At 41.4% G+C, this 21,080-nt stretch overlaps 2 protein-coding genes across 7 annotated transcripts in view; one reads left to right on the forward strand and one right to left on the reverse strand.

The window, feature by feature from the left end:
* ATG10 (autophagy related 10) overlaps positions 1–16,787 on the forward strand; it is an 88,170-nt gene extending 71,383 nt beyond the window's left edge. For 3 of the 6 annotated variants that reach the window (XM_075020951.1, XM_075020953.1, XM_075020952.1), the window contains exons 6-8: positions 8,260–8,357; positions 8,633–8,752; positions 9,142–10,927. In XM_075020951.1, coding sequence (XP_074877052.1) covers positions 8,260–8,357; positions 8,633–8,744 — 210 coding nt within the window. In that variant the 3' untranslated portion in view covers positions 8,745–8,752; positions 9,142–10,927. Of the gene's footprint in view, positions 1–8,259; positions 8,358–8,632; positions 8,753–9,141; positions 10,928–13,311 lie in introns of those variants that run through there. The other 3 variants (XR_012649047.1, XR_012649046.1, XR_012649048.1) reach the window with 3 other exon arrangements.
* A 2,172-nt stretch (positions 16,788–18,959) lies between these two features.
* RPS23 (ribosomal protein S23) lies at positions 18,960–21,055 on the reverse strand. The gene is made up of 4 exons (XM_075020954.1): positions 20,932–21,055; positions 20,429–20,588; positions 19,565–19,685; positions 18,960–19,155 (listed from the first exon to the last, which is right to left on the reverse strand). The coding sequence occupies exons 1-4, from the start codon at positions 20,933–20,935 to the stop codon at positions 19,009–19,011; spliced, it is 432 nt and encodes a 143-aa protein (XP_074877055.1). The 5' UTR covers positions 20,936–21,055; the 3' UTR covers positions 18,960–19,008.
* Positions 21,056–21,080: the final 25 nt, after the last annotated feature.

A 21,080-nucleotide genomic window follows, 5' to 3' on the forward strand; every position in this document is an offset into this window, starting at 1 on the left:
CAATGATGCTGTGTTAGCTATTCAATAGCTTTTCAGAAAATAATAAAATTATAAATTGTAGAAAAGGATCACAACCCCTCAAAACTGGAAACATTCTAGAATCAGGCAGATTTTGGGGGACGAATTATGAAATAGGTCTTGGTCATCTAGTTACTACATTTGTATTCTGTAGTATGAAGTATCACAATAATAAGTTAGCTCTGCACAAAAAGCGCATATGCACATCAGGTCTTATGGCAGTCTTCTCTGTTGTTATCATTCTCCTAGTTATAGAAATCACTATATGGAGAATATATTTATCTTTTGAATACACCTAAAATAGGAAGGGCCTAAAGATGGAGAGTAAACTAAAGTAAAACTTCTTATTTAAACCCATTTCCATCTGCCACCCTTGAAAACACTTGATTTCTGGCAAACAGGCTTTGTCTGTGACTTGTTACCTTGCACTGTGCATTATACAAGAGAAGTAAAACTGTCTTCAAAGATAGTGGATAGAGGTATTGTTCCTGTTTTGGATGCACCCTGATAGTTCTTATAGCTTTAAAAATGGAAAAGCGAGATCGATGTTTTTGTGGCATCAAGCTGTAGACATATTCAGCTGTCACATTCAGCAGAATCTGCAGCTGTCAACGTAAGTAGCAATAAGTTAGCAATATAGAATTGATGTGTGCATGGAGCATGGGGGCCAGAGCTCTATCCGAAGGAAAAGATGGTTTTATTGCAAGCTGTAGTCAGGAGGCAGCATTCAGGCTGTGATCAGCCAGGCTTAATGACATTAGCAGGGTTTTAAACGCTTTACAAAAAGAGCAGTTTGTGCCATGAAGTATTTGTTTCTTCAGAACCTGCATTTCCACCTTTGTGGCCATGAGGGATTTGAAACAGCAGGTACAAAGTAGTAGGTGTGGTTCATCTTAAAGAAATTCTGGCTGCATTAAGTGTCCTCATGTTTGTGTTGTAGGATCTGCCAAAGCAATTCATTTTCCTTAGAAAAACTTAGCTGTTTGATTGATTGCCTCTCCAGTTTGGACTTCATATTCGATGAAAGAAGGATAGGATCCAACTTAGTTGGCTGTGTGGGGTTAGTTGTAGTAAAAGTATTAATAAAAACTTGTCACTAAAGTTAGTTGGTATGTCTTTTGAAATACATGGGGAGCAGATACATTAAATCATAAGGGCAATTGCAACTGCTTGTCTGCAAAGAGCTTGAGTGTAAATCAAAATCCCTCTGCAGCGTTCTCCTCCAAAAAGAGGTTCAGTAGTGACAGAAATTTGCTTTTTTGGTCTCGTTTGCACTTCTTTGTCTCATCAGGGTACCTTCAAGTTTTCCCTTGCTCAGTACCATAACAGATTTATTTTGATTGTCTAAGAAAATGCAGGAGAACAGTGGTAGTTGCACTTTCATAGTCATTCTTCAGCACCCGTTACAGATAGAAGTAGGTTGTTTCATCTTCAGTGGGCTTAGCAGTGGGAGTGCTTCTCTGGGTTTTATGGCAAAGTTATAGAAACTTTCCTCAGTTATATCAGTAGGAGGACTTGGCTTCTGCTTGTAAATTGAAATCAAGGTGACTATAAATATGTTATCTGCCCCAGATAATAAACTGTATCCTATGCCCACTAGGATAAATGGCTTTTTTGGAGTTGATGACTTTTTCTAGGCTTTTTTGGAGTTGATGGCTATTACAGCAAGCACATTTCTTTCAACAGCTGTTTTGCCCTGTCTGAAATTTCTCTGTAACCAATACCAATCCTATTACTAAAACATTATTTTTATGAAATGGCTCCATTAATAGAAATGTTCCAACCTATGTCAGTAGGATAGAGAAGCCCTATACAATTAGTATCCTAACAACAGCTTTATTACTATGATCTGCACGTTCTATCAGGATGATAAAAGTTCCCTGTGTAATTACAGTTCCTTAATGTTGCATCTGCAACATAGTGATTCCACAGTAATAGAGTTTCTGTTGTAGTAATTCCATTATTAGAGGAAAATCTGCTGTGAGGAGAAGGGGAGAGAGAGAAGTTTGCAACATATTTCTTGTGACAGCTGTTGCTGTCCTGTTGCCTTTGCAAGCACCATTACTGGTCCTTGTAAACATGACATGCATATACTCATCTGGCTTCAGTGCTCAGGCTTAAAAGTCTCCCTAGCTGTCATTCATGAAAATGTTACTTTTTACACCCAAACCTAAGCACACGTGTAATTTAAGCATAAAGTAATCCCTTTGACCACAAGTTCAACACAGTTTAAGTTCCACATGTACACACTTACTGTTCTGGTTGTGGGGCACAGAGTCAATCTGAAGAGTGACATTTTATTACTTTCTTTCTGAATGAGTAGAGTTAGATTTTACTAACAAGTAAGTTATTATTGATATATATAAAAATAAGGAATGAAAAAGAAGATAGACTGAACTCAAGAACATAAAATACTTACAGTATCATAATCTTGAGTGAAGGATTTTTACTTAAAACAGGCATTTGTTTCAGTAAGTGTGGTCAAAAATTGGTGAAAAGGGGAGAGCATGCAACTTCTTTATTCACTGCATCACTATTTCTATTTCCCTAAATGGAAAAGATTATGGGGGACATGTTTTATTAATCCTGCCTTCTTTTTCTGACCTGATGACTGGGATTGTGAACACTGCTGGGAAAATGTCTGAAAAGAATTAGTCCTGACTGTGGTGTTTGGTGGTAGTATCCTACATGAAAGTTTTGACTCCCCTCCATGAATTTATTTTTGCAAAGCAATATCTTGCAAACTGGTTCGGGGAAGAGGCAGTTTTGGGCACAAATCCCTTGCACTATCATAAATTGAGAGACCATAAATGTTATGATAGATGCTTAAAGGCAGTTTAATGTAGCACTGGAGAAAATAGAAGCCACTACTACTGGAAAAGCTCTAGTTATGACAGAGAAAATAAATGGTGCTATTACAGGAGATGTACTGACAACAAAATACCTGCTGGCTGGGGAAGAGAAGAGCAGAGCACTGTATAGATACCTACAGGCAATTACCTGTTACCTGAAGTAATGTTTATTTTTAGTTTAAATCTGACAAGGATAGTATTTCCTATACGCACTGCTTGATGACATAATCCAATCTGACGGAAGTTTTAGGCTTAATTATACTTGCACTTAGGAACTACCCAATCTTTGCCACTGCTCAGATTCGTGTCTTAACATTTCACTGTACTATAGGCACTGCACAGGAGAAGGGATTAAGTTAGTTTTTTATGTCTTGACTCATGATGACCCTGTGAGGGACAGTCGAGTTTCATTAGTAAATGATGACAGGACAGGTGAAGGATGGTTGATCAAGCCTTCACATCCCTGATGGACTTTGTGGGATGAGGCTTTCTTACACCATGTAGAAAACGCTGCTGCTCAACTGAAGTGTTTCCCAGTCCTCTGGGAACCTGTAGCGTTCATTTTTTGTTGTTGCCAAGGGCTCAGGCACACTGTCTAACATAAACCTTGGTGGAAGAGGTTTAAGCTTACCAGTTTAACCTCACAACTGAGGCAGCTCAGCACCTGTGCGTGGCTGGTTATAGTTGCGCAGCTAATGAATACTAAGCTGTTGTGCTGCCGGTGCTCAGTCACATTCGATCTTGTGTAGCATTCCTAAACAAAATTACATTTGTTTTCAAACTACCCAATGAAACATTTCACATCTTTCATCCTTCTATCTCTTGCATGGTTTTGTGTGGGAGGAGTTGAGGTAACAGCTACAGAAATGGGTACAGAACATCCTTACAAGTCTTTCTTGAAGTCACCTAGTAAAGAGGCCTTTCTACAGAAGATAAATGAAGCAACATTCTGAGCTTTCAAATTCAATGGAGCTAGTTGCTGCCTGTAAAAATTTTATTTCCCATGGAAGTTGGGTCAGACTCAAAGGGATATGCAGATGTATGATAGACTCCAATGTACAGTGCTGTGCAGTGTTATGAATCAACCTCATAGGTAGATAGATAGAAGAAAATAATGTTGTTGATTTCAAATAAACTGTGTGGCAGCGTACTACTGTCAGAAGAGTTGTGGGCAACCCGCAGATGGGTTCTTGCTGTACAATGCCAGCGAGTAATTATGAGAATTGACTTGAAACTCTCACACATTACTCTCTAAAATGCATGGCTACATGACCGATTGGAAAAAGATTAATTGTCAACTACAAGTCAGAAAACTCTTTTATACTATTTAAAGTGGGTTGTTTTTTTTTGCACAAAGTCCCAGTAGGACTTTATATTTTTCATGTAACTGTCTCATGGATCAGGCTAGCTGAAGGCTAGTATTGCTGCCCTAATATTTTACTCAGGGTACATTTCACTGCATGTGGGATATCATCATTCCACCAGATGACTGCAGCAGGTAGTGAATATGCTCATGAAGCTGATGCAGCATAAACTTTCATTCATTCTCACACCTGATAGTGTTTGAGAAGGACTTGGGATTCATCGTACTGCAGATGCACAGCCCTCTGTTAGGGCATGCCATGTGCAGAAGTGTGAGTTCCCTGCTTTTCCTGACTTCAGAGCTGACCTACGGGGTCTGCCCCCTGTGAGGACAAGATAAACCACCATCTTCAGTTCTGGACTCATCTGTAGTGACTACCAGCAAGGGCACTAAATGGCATTTAGACTGCGTGAAACCTGACAGATACCGCCATTATAGAGTAATGAGTTCTAGCTACTGCCAGCCCGGGCCAAATCGGAACTGGTGACCTGGCAGTGAAAAGGCTTTGTAGCCCATTACCAATTCTGAGATCATTCAGTGCTTTGATAACTCTTGTATTTTTATTGGCAGCTGTCTGGTACTTCCTCCTCAGAGCTGCTGTGTCAGTGATTTAACCTTGAGTATACATTAAAGCCTCCTGGGGATGCCATTATATACAGGATTTGGAATTCAGGATTTGACTGAATCACATCTGATGCTCTCAGATCATTTTCCCTGATGCTCAAGAGCTCTTCTTCCCTGCCTCGGCCTTTTCCCTTTTTAGAGGCTCCTGCTTAATGGGTCTTGGGTCAGGATTTCTCTTAATCTCTTGTGCTTTTGTGTTTTCCTACCAGTGTGTGACATACTCCTGTATTCCAGGTTTTGAATAAACAGCATGGCTTTCTTGCAGTTTCATGCTTTTTGTTTAGGGTAAGAAAGATACACACAGCAAGCTTACTGAAAAATTGTGACTTTGGACACAGCTTTTTTGCATGACATCATGCCTGTGAACTTTTGGTGCTGAAGGATCTGTGTAATAATGAACTTCAGTTTCCTGGATTAGAGTTAAACCAATAGGGGACAGTGTTCAGTTTTCAAAAATACCCTGCTAAATGGAAACCAAAGCAACTCTTCTTGAATGTGCAGACCTGCAGCTTCAGTGTACATGCCATTCTCAGAGCCTAGCCAAGGAGCAGCATGAGTTTAACTAAACCCCTGGGTCATTTCATTGTTGCCATTCAAAATTTTGTGTATTATAGTGAGATTTATACCACCCTGGCACAGCTGTTACTTCAGGATGTGTATGAAGCAACCCTTGATAATTTGAAGAACAAGGAAACAAGCTAGGAAGAAGGTTTGAATAACCAAGACCAAGCATCCTCAGAGCCTTCATACCAACCCAGAAGCTGATGGGTGGCTCCTGTAGCAAAAACCTCTCCCTTTACATCTGCTGAATCCAGAGGGGCAGAAAGAGTCTTTCTACCCATTCAAGAAGAATGGAGGAGAAATTGCAGGGAATTTGGAGTGTGATCAGACTTCACCTCTATCACACATTCATAAGACACAGATTGATGCCAAAAATGGTGGGGCCAAGGATGTTACCCTTTTGAAAAACTGAGTATCAATGCACTCTGCTTTTTCATACGGACATCTAATTGTTAGAGTTTGGGAATTTTTTCAGTGTCGCTCTTTCATGTTGTAGGAACAGGAAGGATGAAAAGAAGAAAGGTATAGAATGTAAAGTTAATAAGCTGTTTTAAAAGATCAAGTCTGGCCTCCATTTGTCCCTCACTGGTGGTTTGCTGAAGCAAGAAGTGCAGGATAGAATCAAATACCAGGTGACGGGAGGCTGGGCATGACTTCAGGCTGAATATTCAGCTTTGGGAATTATCTTTATGCCTTGTGCAGAGTGCTAAGTCACTTAAAGCCCAGATTATCTTCTCTGTTCTTTTTGGGAGCGTGTGCTACCTCTTTACGCTCTTTCTTTGTGTAAGGGAGTTGGCTGAAATTGCTGCCCAATCTACTTTTCTTTGCTTAATAGTTTTGTAATTATTCTTAACTATCTTTTTTTTGCTATCTTTGAGGAATACCATTGGCACAATCTATGTATTTTCTAGAATTATTTGGAGACTTAAGCTGATTTAAACTAGCAGATAGTTAGAAAGGATTTTTACTTCAAACTACCACTTTTTCTCAACGGAAAACAGCATCAGTTCACTTTTACCAACAGCAGATGGTAGCATTCTTGCGCAAGTTATCTTTGCATTGCAATGTAAAACAAAGCTTTCTGAACATTATTTTTTGTATGTTCTGAAGCTTCTGGAAGTTTTTAAAAATTGTCTTAGACACAAAATAATTGATCCTCATGAGTACATTTTCAGCGTAAGAACCAAGTGTGCTTCAGCTCTAAGAGACCCTGTTTAATATTTAATAATAAGGAACATGTCCTGTTTGCTGAACATGACAGACAAGGATTTGTTTTTTGTTTCTAGGCAAGGGGTTGGAGAAGGAGGTTTTACTGTGTAGCAGGAAGACTTATTCTGTGAACATCTTCTCTTCAGTGCAGGCAGTTTACTACATGCTAAGATAAAATGCCATCACAGAATTATTAGGGGAGTCTCCCGTATTGGCTTGGACAAGGGAAATCTGTGTCGGAGCATATATTCAGTGTTTCTTCTTCTTTGCCTTTGAGAAACAGCCACTGCAAGAAGCACACCTAAGGAAAAGGGTCTTTATGCAGGAAAAAACACTCCTCACGTTAGTCCTCATAGCCAGTCTCTGCCGTGGCTCTGGTGAGTAGCATAGGGCAGTGGACCAGGCTCACAGGGCTGAACGGGGAATGCCGTGCAGAGGTGGTGATCCTGCAGTTTTCTCTGTCGTGGTCCATGCCTGCTTCTCCCCACCTTGCTGCCTTGCGTTGTGTGCTTCTCAGCTCCGGCAGAGTCCTGGGCTTAGCAGCATCTACACACGGTGTGTGCTCAGCTGTAAACAGGCTGTCGTGGTGTTTCATATTTGACATCTTTCTTGTCTGGAAACCCTTTCTAGCCATTCCCTGCTGTGCTGTTGCGCCCCTTATTGCGCATGGGGATGAGGTAGGATTTGTTTATTTTGGTGCAGAAGTACTAGTGGTGACCTCAGCAGCATTAAAGGAAAATCAATTCCCTAGGGCATGGTGTGTGAGACAGTCAGATATGCTGATCTCGTGGTATCACCCATGTAAGAGCTGATGAGATCACTGTTATGGCTTTGCATTGAGTGCAAGCCTGATTAAGTCAGAGCACGTATTCTGTTCAAGTGCCGGCTGGAGATGAAAGTGAAAGCTTTATGGAGCGTTGGATTGAGTTTTCGGCAGCACCCTGTGCAGTGTGAAGGTGGAGAGGAACAGGCAGAGTCTTACTGTGTCGTAGGGACTGTGTCTGACTGCAAACTTAACTGTCACTAAATGATTTTCTTTTTTTCTTCCGGACGGTTTTGACTGGGCTTCTTGAAGAACAACTGGTTCAGGGCATTTTTCTGTAGAATAGCCTAAAATGAGGATATGCCACCTAGTGGAAGTTAAAGCCACTTTGAGGGCTCTTCCTTCTTGCTTCTTGCTCCCCCTCACAGGCTCCAAATTAAACAGTGTTTACTTCCCAGCACCAGTTTGAGAAGATACAAGCATAAGGGGTCAAGGTTGTTAAGGAGCTTTTCCATGGAGTGTATTTGTTTTATGTACTACATTTGATCAGATACTTGTTTACACAGTAGCTTTGCTTACTTGCAGGTAATGCCAATACAGTAACTTGAGTTACTTTTGCAAACCATTACATTTTAACTAAAATGGTGGCATAGCCAGAGTGAGTGATCTTATTGCCCTTTTAAGATAGGAGAATATGGTCTCAAATATTAATTTGTCATTGGCTGTCAATGAAAAGCGAAGTTGGTTAGATTCTGAAATGAGAAAAGTTGCGTCAAGGATTAACTGGACACTGCTTTGTCTTTTCCAAATGCATATGGTGTCTTGTCTGTTTTCTTCTTGCATAATAAACAACTGATATTCACTCTTAGGAGCACCCCTTACTTGGGCAGCCATTTTTTGTTCTGCACCCCTGCCGGACTAGTGAATTCATGTCTTCAATACTGACCAGTTCACGGAAACACAACAGGTAACAAACACTACTGTGCCTTGCAAGGCTTTATGCAATGCAGATAAAGTAAATCAGCTGGGAAGTGGAAATGGTCAAAATAACTTCCTTGGCCCAGATAAAGTAAGATTCTGTATTGTCACCTAAAGGCTGAATGTTAAAATACATTTGCTGTAGATAAAGTGAAGGCAGAGCCCTGTCTGAAGTTATTTTATGATTGTCAAGTGTGTCTGCAATTCAGAAAAGGTTGGGATAATATCTTTATGGTGCTTTTTTGTGGTTTTTTTTTCCCCTAGACACACAAATTACATTATATTGTGGCTCAGTACTGTAGGCCCAGTTGTGGGTCTAAATCTGCCCCTGAGTTATGCAAAACTAGCACCTGAGCAGAATACAAACGCTGATTGAGTTGAAAGGTAAGAGAAAATGAAATCACCTTTTTTCTCTCCTATCCTCCTATGAAATGAAAAAGATCAGATGGGTAACTGGCAAAACCATTATCTTCTCATTTGGAGCTCTTGGTTCAGTTCACTTAGGACTCACCTTTTGATATTTTGCTTACATGGCTGCCTTACTGCTTTACTTACTTTGCAATGAAAATTTGCACTGAGAGAGATGTGCTTGGCATGTTGCTGACACCCTTCATGACTGTCAGAAGGTCCCTGATCTCCTGGGATCTTTCTCAGGTGTGTAAAAGCATTTTGTGGTGGTCCCTCCAGGATATGGTTGGTGGTGTGATCTAGCATAATTCTGCTACAGTGATTTTAATTTCATCTCTGTTTTCTGTTTGATGTCACCATTTCAGACCTCTGAGCCGAAGGACAGATGATGGTTAGCTGTAATAAAGCTGCTGCAGACTTTCCTAGGGATGAAATCAAACAAAAGAATCCTTCCCGACTGGTAAGCAATTTCTCTGGCAAGAACTTGCTTAGTTATAGCAGAAGACCTAAGAGTTGGCTGCAGTTGCGATAACTCTCAAGCGCCACCAAGACCTGAACTTCCTTGTGACTGCATTGACCCCCTGAAGTCACTTATCTCCTACCTCTGTTTTACTGTGGTTATGGCCTTAGTAAGACTGCACACAGATACACAAACCTATGGTTCTGTGATACAAAGTTGAGATGCTGGGTTTGGATCTGCTAAACTTATCTACTAAAAATCACGTCTCTAGAAAATGTGCACCATCTGTGAGGATATGTACAGCAAAATACTTGTAGGATGTGGTTTAAGCTTGTGGCAGTCAGTGTACAGGCTGAGACTACTTTGTCTAGGGACCACCTTCACCACAGCTTGTTGCATGGACCACCCTTGTGTTCCATACCACACACAGAATATCCTAATCCCAGGACTGAATATACTTTTCTGATAATATTTTGTGTACTTCGTGCTTCAGGGAACAAACAGGATCAGTATTGTAGACAGAGTACTTACAGTCTACATCTGACTAAGCACGTACAGTTCTAGAGTTCAAGGTGCCTAATGCTATCGTATGAGAACATCTGGCTTTTCTGTGCTTCGCTGCCTCCAAAGGAAGATTTGCCATACCCTGTGGGAGTTACTGTTGCAGTCAATTAGTACTTCTCATTGTACTAGTGGTTGTTCACAGGTTTAGTCCCTATCCTGCAGCCTTTATGCAAGCCTCTCCTGACAGCTGTTGATTTTTGGGCAAGTAGGAATTGCATGGTAGTGCAATCAGTGAAAACCAGATTAGAAGTAACTTCCATACAAGCAATTTTGGATTCTTTCCCAATCACATTTTGTTTGTAGTATAAAACAGACCACAAGTCCTGAGCAGTTGAGATGGAATTACAGATTTTACTTTATATGTTCAGCAATATGTCACTTGCATGCAGAGTCCAATGTATGCCACATCAGAGCTGGAAATGTGAAATGCATTGGGTTTCAGATTCTGGGTTTTCAGATATTTTGATTGGTTGCATATTTTTAACTTGTATCATATGTTATTGGTGGATTGAAATACAGTGCAGTCTTTTAAAATTCCATTGGTGCAGAATTCTTTTGCCAGCCATTTGGAATTAATAATGAAAGCACATAATTTATCTCATTCTGGATCATAACAGCCTGAAAAGCTGTTTTTCCATGTAAGATTTATAAAATATGGTCTTCCATTCATGTACCGTGCCAGCAGCTACATTGCCTTTTTTAACACTTTTCGTAACATATGCTTGATAATTGCATCCATAGCCCATTTTCAAATTTAAGGGAGACTTACACAGGAGGAAGAACAAAAAAACAGATAACAGCAGTTTTAAGAGCAGTTCATCCCTGCTCTGTGATCTTCATTTGTGATACAGGGAAACAGAGGGATAAAAGCAATCAGCCCTTCTCAGCTGCCCAGCATTAGTAAGCAGCTCTATGTCAGCTTCTCCTGTGTCTATCCAGCATATTGGCACACACACACACTGTGCTGGCTAGCCCTTGGGACCTTTATTCTTGGTATAGCTTAGAACTGGCCTCAGGTACCTTTATTTAAAGCAAGGTCTGAATTGGCTCCTGCTGACCTTGGGATCAGGGAAGTGGAAAGGATTGATGGAATTGCTCCCTATGAACCATCAGCACTGAATGCTGCATCAGCGTATCTGAGGATCAGTTACACTCATTTTCCCAAAGCATCACAGATATTACTTGGTACTGCATTGAGGGTTGAACATACAGAAGAAATTCTACTTTTAAACAGTAACAGAATGCAATCCTGAATACAGAGTGGATTTGGAGTAACTTACAGCTGAAATACTAGTTTTCGTGTTCTCTTATACCGGACAAGAGCTGTTCCTTGATAAAGGAGAAGAAGAGAGCCTGGAACAACATTGAGTATTATTTTCAGTACTCAACTGCTAAGCTGCTGCTGTGCAAAATTTTTAAGCATCGTTTCATAGGCATTTCTTGGAGACCAGCTCTTCCTGTTTCTGTCTTGGAAGCAGAAACTGCAGTACCACAGTATTATTCATAATGGGATTTGGCCACTTTGGTTTCTTCACTGTAGGCAAGAATTCTTACTGCAAGTCTATGAAGTGTCATTGCTCTACTCTGAATGTCAGCATCTCATCCATGTGACACTGTACGTTGGATGGTGTAACTTACAGATGGTAATTACAGACAAGAGAAAACAAATATGAAATAAGTCTGGGAGAATATACTCCAGTCACTTTGTCCACTCTCTCAGCCTTCCATTGCACCTTAATCTTCTCTTCTTTTTTTCAAGAATTGAAGAAAAGTGGAATTTGTATGTAGATAGAAATAAATATTTTTCTTTTACGTGGAGGAAGTCTCAACACCCATTAATTTCTACCTTAATTTATCATTTGTAAACAAAAGCAATTATTATTTGGACAGGGCACTGCCCACTGTACTAGGCTTAAGATTTTCTTTGTCAGAGACTACCCTAGGCACTTGTATAATGGATGGCTGCACACAGTGGGATACTGCTTTGTCAGTGTCCTGACAGTCACAGTAATTCCTAGACATCCTCTCCCAGCAATCACTCTACCTCCTGGATATTTTATAACCATACATTCACTTGGCTGGACACATACGTTCTTCCCAGTTTCTGAAGCTGTCTCTGTCTTGCTTCCTTCCTGCTGATAAAGCCCCTCCAAATTCCTCTTCAGTGCCTTGACCCTGTTCCCACAGTTACTGAGACATGGTGGTGGTAATGGGGAGCAAGAAATGGATAAGCAAGCTGACAGTTACCCTGCCCTGCTACAATTCCTAACACTGTAAACGACAGCAACAGAGCAGTGTCATCATCAGTATCAACAGTTCCCTGAAATTTGTCCAGAATACCACTAGACAGAAATTCAGCTTGGTTAGTACAAATAGACTGAGAAACAAATACAGGATTACATAAATATTTGGGATCAAGGAGAGATATAATCCTGTTTAGATATCTGCTTTCTAATGGCGTAAGTGGGAGGTAGGCATCTAATTTCCCATTTACATCTGTGCCTCAATGACTTAGAGGATATTTTATACAGAATGTTTATGTACAAAAATCCTATTTTATTTCAGAATCAAATTAATTGCAGCACTATTTTGTAATTTTATTTAGTGAATCTATTGAAGATTCTTAGATCTGAACTTGGGTTTTGGCTACATACATTATCTGAAATCTTGCAGTTTACTAAAAGAAAATTTCCAGTTCCAAACAGTTTTGTAAATTTGCTCAGTTGTTCTATCCTTGCTAATCTGGGAAGACATATTGAGGACCATTGCTTCTGGGGACTTCTTTTTAAGAGAACTGACTCATACCTGCCCTTGGTTACAAGAATCAGCAAGAAAAATGAATTTTATATGTTGAACTAAGCCAAAAATATGCTTTTCTTTGGAACGCAATTGCTACCTACATAATCCCTCATTTGTGTCAGCATGATCAGGTTAGAATTTAACCCCCATCTGGTCTGCCAGAAGGTTTGTAGTTGGTTGGTTTTGGTTACTACAAGAAACATTCCTTCGGTCAAATTGCATGCTTGTTTTCACAACACTAAATGTTGAGCTAGTTAATTAGAGCTGAATATAATGAACTAATCAATATAAATTCTTGTTGCGACTCCATGAATTTCAGCAAAACTTTCTCAATAACTTTTTTTTTTGGCCATTTGCTATGACGATGATTTAATGAGTTTGTTTGGACATCTATATTTGTGTTGCACAGCATTTCAGTTACAGCACAAACGAAAAATGATTGCTTTTTCCTCTGAACTGTGAAGTTACAATTATTTCCTCCAAAATACTGTCTTCTAGAGAACAGTGTATGTATGAATATCTGTGCATATTTTTAGTAACATGTAGGCTCTTAAAAATGTTTCAAAGAGTTTAGAGCATTTCTTAGCACTAAGTTCTTACCATCTAGAATAAAAAAAATGTATACCTGAAGTTCATAGCTGCAAAACTAACCATGTATTGACTGCTCAGGAAGAATTAGGAACGTATCACACCTGTTATCTTTATGTCCTAGATTTTGTTAGACTCTTAAAAAACTGCACCACAAGGAAGCTTTCACTTCACCACTTGAGAGCTTGTTGTAACTGTCACCTACTGAAGATGAATTTCAACTCAAGGCGAGAGAGGAGTTCACTGCTGTGTTTGAAAAGAGAATGGGTTTACAGAGCCTCACCTCGAACACTTTCCTTTTTCCTCGAGCCTGTTTATTAGAAAACAACATGTTTTCCTGTAGTATTATTTTTCAGTAACGTTGTTAGTACAGCACGCTGGGAGAGGTAGCCCTGTCTAAAGGGATTAGGCTGTGTGCTTCTCTGTGCACTGCTGGGTTCAGCAGCCGTGCGCTATTAGCCTCATCAGCAGAGGACAGATGGAGGGAGATACTATTCAGGTGCTTCCTGTCCCCACCTTTGTTGCTGCACAGGATTAGGCTATAGATAGAGAAGAATCCCAGTAAGCAGATTTTCACCAGCAGTCATCTGTATCAACAGAAGCAATCCCTCATGTTGGGTCTGTCTCTTTTGGAATACATCACCTTAAAATGTAGAGGCCAGTCTTAATTATTTTTGCTTCTGCTGAGCAAGTGCCATAGTTGATGCCACTCCACTTTCAGGGGCAGGTAGAACCCACAGCAGGGGAGAACACAGGCTGGGCATAGGTTGAAAAAGATTTGGCAAACTGTGGAACTGAACTAATCCTTCTTTCCTTTGCACTTGATCCAAATAAAAATCCTGAACTGAATTCTGGTGGATTCCAGCCAGGCCTCACTCTGCCAAGTGCTGGTTGCTTCTCCAGGATTTGTAAGGTTCATTCTCCTGCATCCAGCCATCAGGTATTGTTAGCTTCATATGTTTAGCTATGTGTTTTAATATCTACTAATATGCTTTGCTAATGAAGTAGAAAAATGGACTGCCGTATCTATTACACAAGTTCACGTCTTCTCGATCTCTGTGGGTTCCCCTCTGTTATGGTGGATTTGGATTGTATGACACATAGCTTCAACGCCTCTTCATTAGGCTTAAACTCCCTCCAGTAGTGACTTGGTGATGAGGTTTGGCTTGGCTCATCTTCCTTTGACTTCTTTCTACAGTGTCCAGATAACACAAATTATTCCTTGGCACTGACAGAATCCACAGACATATTTGCTGGAAGAATCCTGGTGCCCAAGTGTTGACTAGATGTCATATGCTAAACATGCTTGTAAAATAATAAAATGCAACTCAAATGTGCAACTAGCTTTAATAACTTTGAGCTTTACTTGTCCTGCTCCCAGTTCTGTGCATTCTCTTACTCCTGGTAGCTGTTACTGTCCCTTCATCTTAATAGCAGTCTCACTTCTGCTATGTGGCAAGAAGTTTTAAAAAAGGAAGTTAAAACCAAAAAACCACACCCCCTAATTCAACCAAACCTGCCAAATGTACACATGGTCGATGGACTAATAAGTACCTCTGTTCTTCTTTTCCATATTTTCGATGTAACAAGATTTCAGGTGGATTTACTCCATAAACTCTTGTGCTTGCGTGTGGCATTTAGCCACCCTTTAGGTATGCAAAGGCAACAACAGAGTAAGTGTCCCATTTTCCTAACAGGAACTCACTGAATCAGTAAAAATCTAAATTTCCCATTTTGAAGATTTCCTTTGTTAAAAGTCCACATAAACAACTTTTTGGCTTACACCTTTCACGGTTCAGCTTTTCCCTTCGCTGTACTGATAGCAACATCTAGTGGCAAGATTACCTCATGACAATGCCCTACTTTTGGAAACTGGTCTAGCTCCATTTACATCTTCATCTCCTTTACCGCCAGACTGACTTTAGAATTTGAAAAGAATTTGAACTGCGAGGACTTCAACAGTTGTCTTCACTGGCTGCAGTAAAATCCTTTTTTTTTTCCAAAGGAGTATTACTGGCAGCGCTACTAATAATTTTTTCTACACAGGAAAAGCAAATCAAAATATCAAAACAATGCTGGAATAACAAAACCAAAGCTGCTAATTTTTTCAGTGGAAGCAGTGTATCTCTGGTAGAAATGTAGCTGGAATCCTAACACCAGCCGTTGTGTAGGATAACATTTGCATACATAAGACCATGATTTCTATATTAAACTAGCTGACTGGGATGTGTCTCTTCCACCAGGAACTGCAAGGATCTGCAAGCTGTGAGTCGGAGTTCAATGTTCAGGTTTGCTCATCCAGTAGCTTCCAGTCTTACTGTAATTAAGGATCACCTGAAAAAAATTGATGTTCTAGCTGTTTTGCATGTAATTTTGTATCTGATTTCTCTTACATGTGTACCTGCAGTTGGTTTGATGCATAGTATTAGTAGATAGCTGTACTGATGGTGGCCAATGCTTTCAAACCTGGCTGTCTACTTATATTGTTCTGCTCCTAGATGAAGGTTGGATTTCAGACTTTGTAGTAGAATATGCAGGCATCTCTACTGTGTGCTACCTCCGATGATTACTGCTCATCTATTCCAAGTTTCACAGAAGCATTAGGCAGAGCTACAGCAGACATGGTAAGGACGTATCTGGGATTTCTGGGCATACAATAGCATGGTTGAAATAACTGTGTTGCATAAACAGTAGCTTTGATTCAGGGAAGCTGTAGGAAATACTGGGCAGATGTAGGAGATCCTCAAAACCCATCCGCATAACATTTTGGGTGAAAAGAGAACATATCCAGAACATGCATATGGTTGCATGGAAGAAAAAAATTACTAGCAGCTAACCCTCCACTAGCCAAGAAAACAGAAGGGCTAGGAAACCAGAAAGCACAGTGAAAATGACAGTGGGGTACCCCTGGGAGCCGTGGGGATAGCTGATGGCACAGTCCACCCAGCCTCTTCACTTACGCTCTGACGTGCTGGCAGAGTGAAGCCTGCTACAGGTACCGTGTATTTATGCCGTATCCAAGATTAGTCAATTTAAGGCCTCAATTTAATTAAGTCAGGTTCCAGCAGAGGGAGTCTTAATTCTGGAATTGCAGACAACAGGTTTTCCAGAGTTCCCCCATATAGCTGGGAAAGGGCTGCAGCGAAAGCTGTTTTTGTTATGACTGGGGCTACTGCATTTACAAGAATAAGGGAAACCCAAGTTCAACATTGCTTCTGTGCCCCAACAAGGATCTGAATCCAAATCTCACAAATTCCCAGATGACTAAGCTACTAAACACCCAGCAGTAAGGATTCTCAATCTGTTCTTAAATTTTACTCCATTTTCATATAAATTAATGAATACTAACTGAAGGGAGAGCCTTTTGGATGAACACACAAATTGTGATTATAATAAGGCCATTGTTTACACTCTAATTCAGCCAAATAAGTATTTTGAGGTTTTATTGCATAAAATAGCTCTAAGATGAAAGAAAGAACCCAGTGCTCCACTATAAGCTTTGTGCAAAATGTACTTTCAAGGGGCCAAATTGAAGAAAATATATGAGTGCAAGTATCAACAGAAGATTTGGCAATGATTTAAGGGCTGATACAGACGGACATGCTGGCTTCTTGGTTGGTATTCTGTTCTATGATTCTGTATTAGTTCTGGCATCCACATTTTAAAGTGATATTGAAAAACTGGACAACAGAGAGAAAAATGATTGAAGATATGAACAGATTAAATACTTCAGTTTTTCCAATAGCCTAATTATGGTGCAGATATCTTTGAAAAGTAAAAAAAAAAAAAAGCAACTGTTTTTTTAATCTAGCAAAGAAAGCCAAAAAGCCCTACTCAGAGATATGTTGAAGTCAGTACACAGCAGTTAAATGAAAACAGCTGGAATGCACTAAAAGAAATGAGTGTCTTCAAATCAGGCAGACTTCCCCAAGTCCAGCTAGTTAAGGCTTAATTTACACTTAACATGGAGGCAGCAGGGTGAAGTTCTATAGGTTGAGCAGGACAGAGATGAGATTAGGTAAAATAAATGGTTTAATAATCCCTTCAGGACCTAAACCTGATGAATTGTGTGTCAGGTGCCATTGCCTGTCTTTACACTAGAAACTAGAACTGCTGTCATCATTGAAGACCATGAATAAATACCATTTTCAACATTTACAGTGACCTTTTTTGATTTGAGGAAGGCTTTTTTCCAAAATAAATAAGCATTAAAATTAATGCAATTTCTCCTCCCAACTTGCTTGAGGGGATGTTTTGATTCCTGATGAATTTAATAGTCTCAGAGAAACATTAAGAGTTTTTTTGGCCAGACCTAGTACTAAGAAATTTCATTTCAGTTCCTGTGGGAAGAGTATTATGACTGACATGATGACTGAAGATAAAATTTCAGCTGCACTAGACAGCACTCTGTCCCTTCTAAAAAAGACTGAGTCTGTAATTAAGTACTGGATTGTGTCATATTTATTGCAGATAATACAAACATCTCTCAAACAGTATCAATGCTCAGCCACTGAACAGACAGGCAAAAACATGGGAGTAATGTAGAATACTTCAGGCTTTGAAAAAAAACAACCAACAAACCACCCAACAAACCAACCACCTTAACATACTTATGTGACAGTTTTAACTATGTAGTATCCAAAGAAAAAGTAGTTATCCTGTGCTCCTGAAAAGCAGTTGATCTTTCTTTGTACAGTGGTATTTTGCAATGGGAATTACCTCCTTGAAAATAAAATATTGAATGACTAGCAAAAGGTCACAGAAGATCTAACAGAGATACAAGGAGATCTAACCTTGCTGTCTGACAAATATTTTCATTGTTAAGACTTACGTTCCCTCTTAAGTGCTGCACTAACATCCAGTACCCTTACTGACAGAGGAAAACAAGGAAACTTAACTTTACTGCAAGATGTGGCAGTAAGCTTGTTACTCCCCCAACCACTTCCACTGCAGAAGCCACCACTAATGGTAACACTGATTCGTGATGATGCAGCCCCCAAGATCATTAAGGCTGTGACACCAAAGCAATAGTTAGCCCACTTGCACTTCTGGTGCACATAGCATGTGTCAACACTTGTACTGGGCCACATGTGCCAGCGTGACACAGTGCTCCCCTTCTCCATGCTCTTAACAGCACTCCAGCCCTTGTAAACTACGTAGGTAATGAAGCAAACACCAGAAACTTCTCCCTTCTGCAACACAGCCTCCTTCCTTAGGTCAGAGCCCCAATTAGCTCCGTGTTAGTGTTGTACTTGGACCCAAGCTTCAAAGTCTTTATGGTTCTGCACAAGTGGCAGCACAGCAGTGCAGAAATTGTTTTGTGGGGCCCTCTTCGTGACAGCTTTTGGGAAGAAAGGTTTATGAGGGGACAAAGGCCTCATAGGGATCTATCAGTCCATCTTGACAGCAGGACAGTCGCTACTCTAGTTACTAAGCTGAAGAAGCCTTCAAGAAGGCACTGGGAATCAGGGATGGTCCGCAAAGCACTAAAACACCCCTTCATTCTATGATGCAAGTCTCTGAAGTTCCCAGCGGACAGCTGTGTTGCTCCACACAACACAAAGGTGAATTTGGAAATAAAAAGTGCTTTGCAAGCTCACCTACTAGCTATAAAGATGCTCTGGCTCTCTTTTGTCATTCAACACCAAACCATTTCTTACAGGAGGAAAAGCCAGCTGCCAACAACAAAAAAGAGTACACGCCCATGTCTGAACTATGTCACTTGCAGATAAACATTAAAAAATTGTAAGCCTTAAATAACAAGCAAAGAAGTTTTTCCAATCAAAAATTTTATTGATATTCTTGGCAAATTGGTCTAAATTTATGATCTTGGTCTCTCCTTCTTGCCCTTGTACAAGGCCAAAAGAGAAACATTGGCTACTTTGACAACCTTGAAGCGAACTCCAGGAATGTCACCAACAGCGTGACCCTTCCGACCAAAACCAGCAACCAGAACTTCGTCGTTTTCCTGCAATGAAAGACCATGTAGTTACAGAGCTATCGATATTAAACCGGTACATACTTCTGAAATGGCTAACATTAAATCTGAGCCATACCCTAGGCTTTCTAAGGAACGGGTGGAAATACTGAAGGCTATCGATAGATATACATGAATAAAGCCCTACTGCCCCCTTCAGTGTTTTCAAAACATAAGCCAAGATGTCATTTAGCTTACAGCAAGAGCATAGCTGCTAAGAAGCACAAAGTACGAAAACATGTCCTCAATTTTTCATCTGCCTCTGCCGTTACAGCTTTAAGATACACGTGGTGCAAAATGCCACGAACTCTTGTCTAACCATCCCCTAAATCTGTCGATTATGTGGGTTTTTTTTCACTATGACATACAACCTTTCATAGACTGACTTCTTGAAAATTACCTCAATGAAGTTCAGGCAACCGTCGTTGGGAACAAAAGCTGTTATTTTTTTGCCATTCTTGATCAGCTGGACTCTAACACACTTCCTGATGGCAGAGTTGGGCTGTTTAGCTTCTACACCACTAAAATGGAAACACATGGAAATAGATTAGCAAAAATCAGTTTCATGAACTAGCAGATACTCATTACACCACCACAAATTACTGTATTCTTTTGTACTAAGTGCAAGTTGTATCTGTACTTCAAAACCAAAACCTGTCAGTTATCTGTTTAGAACTACTCGATATATAGAAGCCCAATTGTTAAGCTAGAGTAAAAAATTAATCACCTACAGACACATACTAATTCAGTAAATAAAAATCTGGAGGGGAAATTAAAAAAAAAAACAAACAACCAAACAAAAAAGAACCACCTTAGAGCACTGGCAGTGTCCCAAGCTTATAATTAGGAAAAAAAATAAAAAACTAGACGACAAGGAGATGGTATCTTTGAGACAAGGCGCACACACACAAAATCCATGCCACCCCACCCCCGAAATCCTAAACTAAGTGGTATTTTTATTCTTTTGCTTCTCAATAAGCAGGATTTTTAAAGCGACACGTGCATGAGGAAAAAAACCCTTCCAGCACTGCCGCTTGGAAAACCCAACCGTTTTCAATCTAGCACCCAGAACCTAGCAGAAACGTGGCACGTTACAGGCAGCAAGCGCTCTCACGCAGTCAGAAAACACAACAGCTCAGCCGTGCTTCTTTCTAGAAGTCCCTCTCCAAGGCCTCATCTTCCGGCTGGCTTTCCAGTGCAGCCGCCCGCCCCAGGCCGCGCAGCGGGGCCGTCCCCCCCCGGTCCCCGGCTTAGCTCTACCCACACTTTCTCCAGGACGATCCCCTTGGCGTGCGAGGCGCCGCCGAAGGGGTTGGCCTTCAGCGCCGTGCCCAGGTGGGCCTTCTTGTACTGCTTGTCGTGCCACTTCTGGTCGCGGCGATGGCTGCGGAGCTTCCGGGCGGTGCGGAGGCCTCGGCACTTCCCTGCGGAACAGAGCCGGAGAGGGATGAGGGGGGGGCCGCTCCCGCCGCCGTACACCCCTCCCCGGGCCTCGCAGGGGGGAGCCCAGCGGCGTGCGGCCACCCCCGCCTTACGTGGGGAGGGGGTGCAGCCGGGCCCCGCCGCGTCGCTTCCGAGTGGGTAATGGCGGCGGCGCTACCGCCCATGCGGGCGGCGGGAGGGCCCAAAGCCGGCGGCAGGCCGGCAGGGCTGGGAAGGTAAAGCGCTACGGACCCCGCCGCGGTGCCCCCGTCGCCTGGCCTGGCGCGGCCTGGCCTCACCCCACCCCACGCAGCCCGCCCGGCCCCACGCGGCCGCGGCGCTCACCCATCCTGCCGCTGCGGCTGCCGAGCGCGAAAGAGGGAAGGAGGCCCGCTCCGCGCCGCCTAGCTGCGCCCGCGAGGCCCCGCGGCGGGCTGCCCGCGCCGCGCCTGACTGAAACTCCCGCCCGGCAGCGGGTGGGGCGGCCCGGCCCG

This window comes from Buteo buteo, chromosome Z (genome assembly GCF_964188355.1).
Source record: "Buteo buteo chromosome Z, bButBut1.hap1.1, whole genome shotgun sequence".
In the NCBI taxonomy this organism is placed as follows: Eukaryota; Metazoa; Chordata; class Aves; order Accipitriformes; family Accipitridae; genus Buteo; species Buteo buteo.

Bases quoted from the DNA above. Each gene is read 5' to 3' on its own strand.
- RPS23 (XM_075020954.1), bottom strand. The intron at 19,686-20,428 runs GTGGGTAGAGCT...TTTCCATTTTAG, and splicing joins GGGATCGTCCTGGAGAAAGT to TGGTGTAGAAGCTAAACAGC. The intron at 19,156-19,564 runs GTAATTTTCAAG...CTTTCATTGCAG, and splicing joins GTTGCCTGAACTTCATTGAG to GAAAACGACGAAGTTCTGGT.